At 48.4% G+C, this 9,138-nt stretch overlaps 1 protein-coding gene across 1 annotated transcript in view; it reads right to left on the bottom strand.

Annotated features, from left to right (window-relative positions):
- Nucleotides 1-6,580: 6,580 nt before the first annotated feature.
- Nucleotides 6,581-9,138, bottom strand: part of LOC137571084 (WAP four-disulfide core domain protein 5-like) — a 69,070-nt gene continuing 66,512 nt past the window's right edge. Inside the window, exon 5 of the mRNA XM_068279766.1 lies at nucleotides 6,581-6,762. Within this exon, the coding sequence (XP_068135867.1) occupies nucleotides 6,581-6,762 (182 nt within the window). The remainder of the gene's footprint in view (nucleotides 6,763-9,138) is intronic.

The following is a 9,138-nucleotide window of genomic DNA, read 5'->3' as shown; positions in this document are numbered from 1 at the left end:
TTATTTATTATATATTTATTGTATTTATAAAGCGCCATCATATTAAGCAGCACTGGCATGGGGACTTTTTCTCAAGGTACAGGTAAGTATTTCTGGCTACTTAAGATTAATAAAGGACTTTTTTCACTGTTGTGTTTTTATTTCATTTCACTCTTTTTGGAAATGGGTAAGAGGTACTTTGTACCCCTATACTCATTTTCCCTGGGAGGGGGGTGGGCATCTGGGGGTCCCCTTCTTAAAGGGGATTTAGACTTGAAGCTATCCCCATTAAAACAGTGTATGGCCAGTGCAGGAGAGCTCTGGGGCCCAAGTGAATCATTCCACCAGAAACTCTTGATGAAAAGAAAAAATGAAGGAGGGGCTGGAGAGGGATATCTCTGCCCCACACCCACCACCCATATACATCCAAAATATATTAATTTATATAAAAGATCAGCAGCCCTCATTTCAAAATGGTATATCATTAACCACCAAAAAGAAGCGAAAGAAACAGGGAGTGTTGGCTAACCTTGGCACTCCAGCTGTGGTGGAACTACAAGTCCCATGAGGCATTGCCAATACACTGACAGCTCTAAGCATAACTCGGGGAGGCAGAGGCATGATGGGATTTGTAGTTTTGTCACAGCTGGAGTGCCAAGGTTAGCCATCACTGCCTTAGGGGATGAACAGGAAAGAGCAGTGAGGTCTCTTTCCAGCATATCTTGTTCCATCTTTTGTGGTTACAATGAATGTTAAGCAATATCAGACTGGAGTGCCTAATCCGGGGAGGCCTCTTGTTCCAAATGAACTGGTTACAGCACTTCCTAAGGTCCTGGAAGTGTTCAGCAGGGGGTATGACAGGCAAGGCCTGGTATAAATATAGCAACCTAGGGAGTACATGCATTTTTAATATGTTTATGCTACCCAACTAGGAGATATGAGGCTGATCCCATTGCTGCAGATTAGGCTTGATGGTTTGTACTATGAAGGGAAAATGTATTCTCATTTTTTTATGCAAATGTTTTATTTGGGTAACAATGGGGGAGTGTGGGAGGTAAGTGGATCATTTTAATAGTGTGTGCAGGTCTGTTTATTTTAAAAAAAAATGTATGTAGGTGTATTTTACTATTTGGCCACAAGATGTCCTAACACATTAGCTTCCCGAGTGCACTATTAGGCCATGGCCTAGAGCACCAAAGGAACAGGGGTGGGTGGGCAGGAGGCTATACTAGGGGGAAGGGTAACTTGGCCTATATGGAAAAGGAAGGGGTGGGGTAGAGTCACCTGGCTTCCTATACTAGAGGGAAGGGGTAATCAGGATACCTAAACTGAAGGGGAGAAGGGTCATCTGGCTAGCTATACTGAAGGAAAGGGCCAATGGGGTACCTATACTGGAGGGGAGAAGGGTCATCTGGCTAGCTATACTGAAGGCAAGGGCCAATAGGGTACCTATACTGGAGGGGGTCATCTGGCTAGCTATACTGAAGGAAAGGGCCAATGGGGTACCTATACTGGAGGGGAGAAGGGTCATCTGGCTAGCTATACTGAAGGCAAGGGCCAATGGGGTACCTATACTGGAGGGGGTCATCTGGCTAGCTATACTGAAGGAAAGGGCCAATGGGGTACCTATACTGGAGGGGAGAAGGGTCATCTGGCTAGCTATACTGAAGACAAGGGCCAATGGGGTACCTATACTGGAGGGGGTGATCTGGCTAGCTATACTGAAGGAAAGGGCCAATGGGGTACCTATACTGGAGGGGGGGGGTCATCTAGCTATCAATACTAAAGGGGGGCAACTGCTGACAATGGACTTGGGTGGTAAAGAGTAGAAATCCGGCCCGGTCTATGCACCTGGGAAAAGCCTTCCCGCGGGTTCATAGATATACTGGCCTAAAAGTGGTTAATGCAGTATTCTGACATTTACATTAGAGGGCAGAATTCTGCTGCAGAATGGCATTTTGTCCACTTCAAAAAATATATATATTATTTTTCTTTGAAGTATTCAAAATCCATTTTTTAAAAACTGCAAGGTCTTTTTGGATTTTTTTTTTTGATCAATTCTTCCCACTATTCTCCTGAAGGTGTTTTGTAGAATACCATTCAGAGATAAAAATGACTAGGCAGAATTCAGATTCAGTTGGATTTGGAAACTGGCGATTCTGACCAACCCTACCCCTTGCTTTCTGTGACTCAGGTCACAGTGGGATGTTGCGGTTTAATGCGATCTTAACCACTTTACCCCTGGCGGTATGAATTTCTCCGTCCCTTTTTCCATCCTTTCACCCCCAGGGATGGAGAAATCTGTACCTTCCGCGCTACCGCCGCTGTCCATGCTCCCGCCGCTCATGCGCGTGCACCCGCCGCTCGTGCACACCGCCGTTCGCTCGCCTGGAGATCAATGAACGGGAAAATCCATTCCCGTTCATTGATCTAAGCCTCCGCAATGATCCGCCGCTTCTATTAGAAACAGCGCGATCATTGTGATTCTCCCAGCCTCCTACTGCTTCCTGTAAGCATCCTTCCGGACACTTACAGGTCGCATGTAAACAGACTCACTGTGGCCATCTTGTGGCCAAATAGTAAACTACTCCCTAAAGTGTTTTACACATACAATTACATTGGATTACACAATAAATTAACTCATTACCTCCCACACTCCCCAATTTTTTTTTGTAATTTAAAAAAACAAAACAAAAATACAATAAAACAAACATAAATAGTTACCTTAGGGACTGAACTTTTTAAATATTTATGTCAAGAGGGTATAGCACTGTTACTTTATAAACTGTGGGCTTGTAATTGGGGATGGACGCAAAACTGAAAAAAATGCACCTTTATTTCCAAATAAAATATTGGCGCCAAACATTGTGATAGGGGCATAACTTAAATGGTTTTATAACCGGGACAAATGGGCAAATACATTTCATGGGTTTTAATTACAGTAGCATGCATTATGTAAAAACTATAATGGCCGAAAACTCAAAATAATATTTTTTCCCACATTTTTTCCTATTTTCTCATTAAAACACATTTAGAATAAAATAATTCTTGGCATAATGTCCCACCTAAAGAAAGCCTATTTGGTGGCGAAAAAAACAAGATATAGTTAATTTAATTGCGATAAGTAATAATAAAGTTATAGACAAATGAATGGAAGGAGCGCTGAAAGGTGAAAATTGCTCTGGTGTTCAAGGGGTAAAACCCCTCAGTGGTGAAGTGGTTAAAGTCGCAAAGTGTCTGTGTTCAGAGTGATATGTTTCAACGTGACGCTAACGTCGCACTGTGACCGCCCCATAGGATTATCATTGCAGTGCGGTAAGCAGGGGCATTCAGGGCCGGATTTCTTCTTTTTGGCACCCAAGGCCCGCTGTCACCATCCCCCCCCCCCCCCCTCCCCAACAGCATCCTTACCAACCACACACACAAACTTTTTTTCCCCAGCAAACTCAAAACTTTAACTGAAGCTACTGTAGAAATCATCTTACACCCCACCGTTTCAGTACTGGGTCCCTCTCTGGTCAAATGGGTTTCTGCAGTGTTCGAGCTTGGCTGTAGGCGAGTGTGTCCTTACTGGGCATGTACAAGTAAAGTTGGCGCATTTTCAGTAGAACTAAGGCACTTGTATATTGCTTTTTTCCTCCATGCACAAGCATTTTACTGAGCATATGCAAACTTTATTTGCACGTGCCCAGTACAGATACGCTTGGCCACAGTCCTGCTTGCACACTGAAGAAACCTATTGGACCAGAAAGGGTCCCAGCACTGCAACTGTGTATGTGTGTGTGTGCATGTGTATGGAAGAAGGCAGTTATAACTGAGGAAGGTCAACTAGAGGAGCTGTATGCATGCAGAGGGACAGAACTATTGCCTGGTACACACAATAAGATTTTCTGGCAGATTTCTTGTCAGATTGATTATTTCCAATATGTCCAATATGATTTCTGATCGATTTTTCGTTTACTTCTATGGAACATCGATCGGAAATCAGATTGGACATGTTGGAAATAATCGATCTGACAGTACATCTGCCAGAAAATCTCATTGTGCGTACCAGGCATAAGGGACAGAAAGGCTGGTGTAAGGTAGGTAAGGGGCAGTTAAAACTGAAGAGGTCATGGTGAGGAGAGATCAGTCAGGCTGGGGTGAGGTAAGAAAGGATAAAGAAGATAGAGAAGGGCAGTCAGAACTGAGGGGGTGTTCAGGGTAAATAATCAGCCAGGGTAGGGGTTGGTAACAATTGAAGGGCTAGCCAGGACCCGTTTCCATAGGGGCAAACAGCCCCCAGCATGTGCACCCCCCACCTATAGAAGCGCCACAGCTTCCAGTTTGCCCCTCCATAGAAGCACTACAGTTCCCAGCATACTCCAGCACTACAGTTCCCAGAGGCACCACAGCTTCCAGCATTCCCCTTTATATAGTATTGGGGTGTCCCCAGGGCCCAAGAGCTTGCTGCCGACCCCAACCCCCCAAAGTGTATAGTGACCTGGCGGCATGTACATTACTCATGTGCACCTGGGTCATGGAGATAAAGCATCTGCACGGATGAAGACGGAGGCACCCAGAGGAGTACGTCAGAGGGACAGATGAGGGCACTCCACTGCGAATATTCTGCAAAGGCGTCACTCATGAACGACTATACACAGAGGGAAGAGGGGCATGCTAGGAGCTGTAGTGCCTCTATAAAGGTGAGTATGCTGGGAGCAGTACTGCCTCTATAGACGTGGGCATGCTAGGAGCTGTAGTGACTCTATGGAGGGTGCCAGCCTCTATATAGGTGAGCATTCTGGGAGCTGTAGTGCCTCTATATAGGTGGGCAAGCTGGGAGCTGTAGTGCCTCTATGGAGGGTGCCAGCCTCTATATAGGTGAGCATTCTGGGAGCTGTAGTGCCTCTATGGTGGGTGGAGGGAACAAAGGGGTCACCATCTAATGCTGCTTCCTGGTGGGAGTTCAGGACCAGGTACTTACACAGGCTTGAAGTCAATCTGCAGCAGAAGGCACACGATCCTTCAGCTTTCTGATCTCCTGCTTCAGCTTCTCCCCACGTGCAGTTAGGGTAATTTCAGCACTCTCTCCCTCCCCCGTGCTTGCCTGTCGGGACTCAAAGGAGGGAGGGGGGAGTGTGGCCTTCCTGGTGAGTGCTGATGTGCACAGAGGTCTGTCTCCTTCTCTGCCTGCGCCCTGGGGTTTCTGACTTGTCCTATGTCTGCCCCAGCGGCGTGGTGAGACTTCCGTGCAGCACTTGTTCCTCTATGCTGCCGCTGCCTGCTCTGATCAGATGATCCGCTGCTAACTTCCCCGGCGTTCCGCATTAACCGCCTGCTGCACACACACTCAGCATGCTGCAAGGTGCAAAACAATGCAGGCGGCTGCATAAAGGAGAGGTGACAGGTAGATACAAGTGTCTCCGAGTCCCCAGTCGCCCCAAGAATTCCCCGCCCTAGGAACCGGCCTTGGAGGCCTGCCCAGAAATCCGGCCCTGGGGGCATTGCTAGGATCCCAAGAGATTCTGGGCACTTTTGGTTACTCCAGCTGGAAAATGGGTGTGGCCACAAATCAGAATGTGGGTGTGGTCATGAGTGGGGCCACATTTACATGAACATAACAGTGCTATAAGTGGGCCTGCCCAGCAAAATGGTGGCTGAAACCTCCTCTCCATTAATGCAAGGTTATCTGGCAGTTCCCCCATAGCATTCCCCCTGACCGTCTAGTGGGCCCCCTGCCATGTTCCCACTGGCCTTCCATTGAAGCACCACAACTCCCAACATGCCCCCATAGAAGAACCACAGCTCCCTACATGCCCCCATAAAGGCACCACAGCACTCAGTATGCCTGCATAGAGGCACTACAGCACCCAGCATACCCCAGATTGGTGCACCACAGCTCCCAGCATGCCCACCATTAAAGGAAAACTTAAGTCAACTATAAAAAATGAGATTTACTCACCCGGGGCTCCCCTCAGCCCCCAGCAGCCGATCGGTGCCCTCGCAGCCCCACTCAGATGCTCCTGCACCCGCCGGCGAACACTTCCGGTTTGGCCGTCACCGGCCGACAGTCATGGGAACGCGAGTGATTCTTCGCGTTTCCAGCCTGTATATCGCCCCCTATGCTGCTATTGCGACCAGCTGGCCTCAATAGCAGCATAGGGGGCGATATACAGGCTGGGAACGCGAAGAATCACTCGCATTCCCATGCCTGTCGGCCGGTGACGGCCAAACCGGAAGTGTTCGCCGGCGGGTCCAGAAGCATTGGACCGGAGCTGCGAGGGCACCGATCGGCTGCTGGGGGCTGAGGGGAGCCCCGGGTGAGTAAATCTCATTTTTTATAGTTGCCTTAAGTTCTCCTTTAAGGAACTACAGCTGATTCTGCTTGTGGGACATCCAGGGCACCCCAGAAATGATTCAGGGCACGTGCCACCGATCGTTGGGGCAACGCCCCTGGCGGTAAGCTGCGTTGTAAGACTTTATAATGCATCTCCGCAACGTGGCACTGTGAATGCGACCTGACTCCTGCTGTTACACCTTCCAGCTTGTTACTCAAACACCTGTGGAGGCAGTTCTGAGGTCAGATCATACCCAAATTGCTGGTAAATGGAACGCTGCCTCATTTGCCATGGAAGTACCTTGTATGCAGCCACTTACGCTGGGCAGGGGAACATGTTTTTGTTAAGCACTTGTCGTCACAGCACTTGTCACCATTGTTGTTACAGTCCCAATCATCAGAGCAAGGTTCTTTTGCACAGGTCAGCAAACTGCTGGAATCTTGACAAAATCCTATATTCCAACCTGTAAAGAGATACGCATTTCTCATTATTTGATGCTTAGTATGTTTTTATTTTTTATTTTTATATATTGAAGGGAAGGGTAAAAAAAATGGAGCAAGGGTCAGGAAAACCCAGAGAGCCTGAGGCTCAGTATCTGTGCTGATGAAGTATGCATAGTGTGGTCAGGAAGACCCAGAGAGCGTGAGGCTCAGTTAGGGTTGCCAGGTCGGCTGATGGAGAAAACCGGACAGGGGGTGGAGTTAGGGGCGGAGTCAGAAGCGCACTTTTATGTAGAGTGGGGCTAAGCAATGGGCTTTTTAAAAAATGTTTTTTACAGAATTTATATCGCACTGACATCTTCTGCAGCACACTACAGAGTACATAGCCATGTCACTAACTGTCCTCACCAGTACATGCACATAAGAGACCACTTTTCACCAGTAAATGCGCATAATAAGAGACCGCTTTTCACCAGTAAATGCACATAATAAGAGACAGCTTTTCACCAGTAAATGCACATAAGAGACAGCTTTTCACCACTAAATGCACATAAGAGACAGCTTTTCACCACTAAATGCACATAAGAGACATCTTTTCACCACTAAATGCACATAAGAGACATCTTTTCACCACTAAATGCACATAAGAGACATCTTTTCACCACTAAATGCACATAAGAGACAGCTTTTCACCAGTAAATGCACATAAGAGACAGCTTTTCACCAGTAAATGCACATAATAAGAGACAGCTTTTCACCAGTAACTGCACATAATGACAAACAGCCAGTTGTCCCCAGTATATGTACCCAGGGATATATGTGCCCAGTATATGTAGCCAGAGGTATATGTCCCCAGTATATGTAGGCAGGGGAATATGTCCCCAGTATATATAGCCAGCGGTATATGGGCTCAGTATATGTAGCCAGGGTGTATATGGGCCCAGTATATGTAGCCAGGGTGTATATGGGCCCAGTATATGTAGCCAGGGTGTATATGGGCCCAGTATATGTAGCCAGGGTGTATATGGGCCCAGTATATGTAGCCAGGGTGTATATGGGCCCAGTATATGTAGTCAGGGGGTATATATGCCCAGTATATGTAGCCAGGGTGTATATGGGCCCAGTATATGTAGCCAGGGTGTATATGGGCCCAGTATATTTAGCCAGGGTGTATATGGGCCCAGTATATGTAGCCAGGGTGTATATGGGCCCAGTATATGTAGCCAGGGTGTATATGGGCCCAGTATATGTAGCCAGGGTGTATATGGGCCCAGTATATGTAGCCAGGGTGTATATGGGCCCAGTATATGTAGCCAGGGTGTATATGGGCCCAGTATATGTAGGCAGGTGTGTGTCCCCCCCCCCCCCCCAGGAGGGAAGCAGTCAGCGCAGAGAAGAGGGAGAGCGGTGAAGAAGGGGGCCATCTCCCCCCCTTCGCTCACCTTAGGGTCCTCTCCCTGCCTCGCTGTCTCCTCCGATCGGTGTGTGCGGTGGCTGGCAGAGGGGCGGAACTTACCTTCCGTGTCTCCTCCGTCTGGTGACTGGTCTCGTCGCAGGCGCCGCGCGGGATGAGTTGCCACTACTCTGGTCTGATGCAGACCAGAGCAGCGGCTGTGGCACCAGAACTTCCGGCCGGCGCATGGAGCGACACGGAAGGTAAGTCCCGCCCGCTGCCAAGCGCCACCGCCAGTCAGCCACACACAGATCGGAGGAGACAGCGAGGGATGGAAAGCATCTAAGGTGAGAGAAGGGGGGGAGATGGCCCCCTTCTCCGCCGCTGCCCACCGCTTTCCCTCCACTGCGCTGCTCTCCTCCTGCTACAGGCGGCTGTCAATACTGACAGCCGCCGGAAAAGGCATAAAACCGGACATCTTAATTGTCCGGTTTAGCATGCCTTTTTGCACCGGACACAGCGGCCAAAAACCGGACTGTCCGGTCTAAAACCGGACACCTGGCAACCCTAGGCTCAGTATCTGTGCTGATGAAGTATGCATAGTGTGGTCAGGAAGACCCAGAGAGCGTGAGGCTCAGTATCTGTGCTGATGAAGTATGCATAGTGTGGTCAGGAAGACCCAGAGAGCGTGAGGCTCAGTATCTGTGCTGATGAAGTATGCAAAGTGTGGTCAGGAAGACCCAGAGAGCCTGAGGCTCAGTATCTGTGCTGATGAAGTATGCATAGTGTGGTCAGGAAGACCCAGAGAGCGTGAGGCTCAGTATCTGTGCTGATGAAGTATGCATAGTGTGGTCAGGAAGACCCAGAGAGCCTGAGGCTCAGTATCTGTGCTGATGAAGTATGCATAGTGTGATCATGATGCGTGCATAGCTTACCTGCTACCGTCAAACCTGACCCAAACTTATGTAATAAAGAACCACCAGGACTGCTTGCTGACGATGGAATA

The sequence above is a fragment of the Hyperolius riggenbachi genome, chromosome 4 (genome assembly GCF_040937935.1).
Source record: "Hyperolius riggenbachi isolate aHypRig1 chromosome 4, aHypRig1.pri, whole genome shotgun sequence".
Taxonomy (NCBI): Eukaryota; Metazoa; Chordata; class Amphibia; order Anura; family Hyperoliidae; genus Hyperolius; species Hyperolius riggenbachi.
The sequence above is the reverse complement of the archived record's forward strand: the minus strand, read 5'-3'. Positions and strand labels throughout refer to the sequence as shown.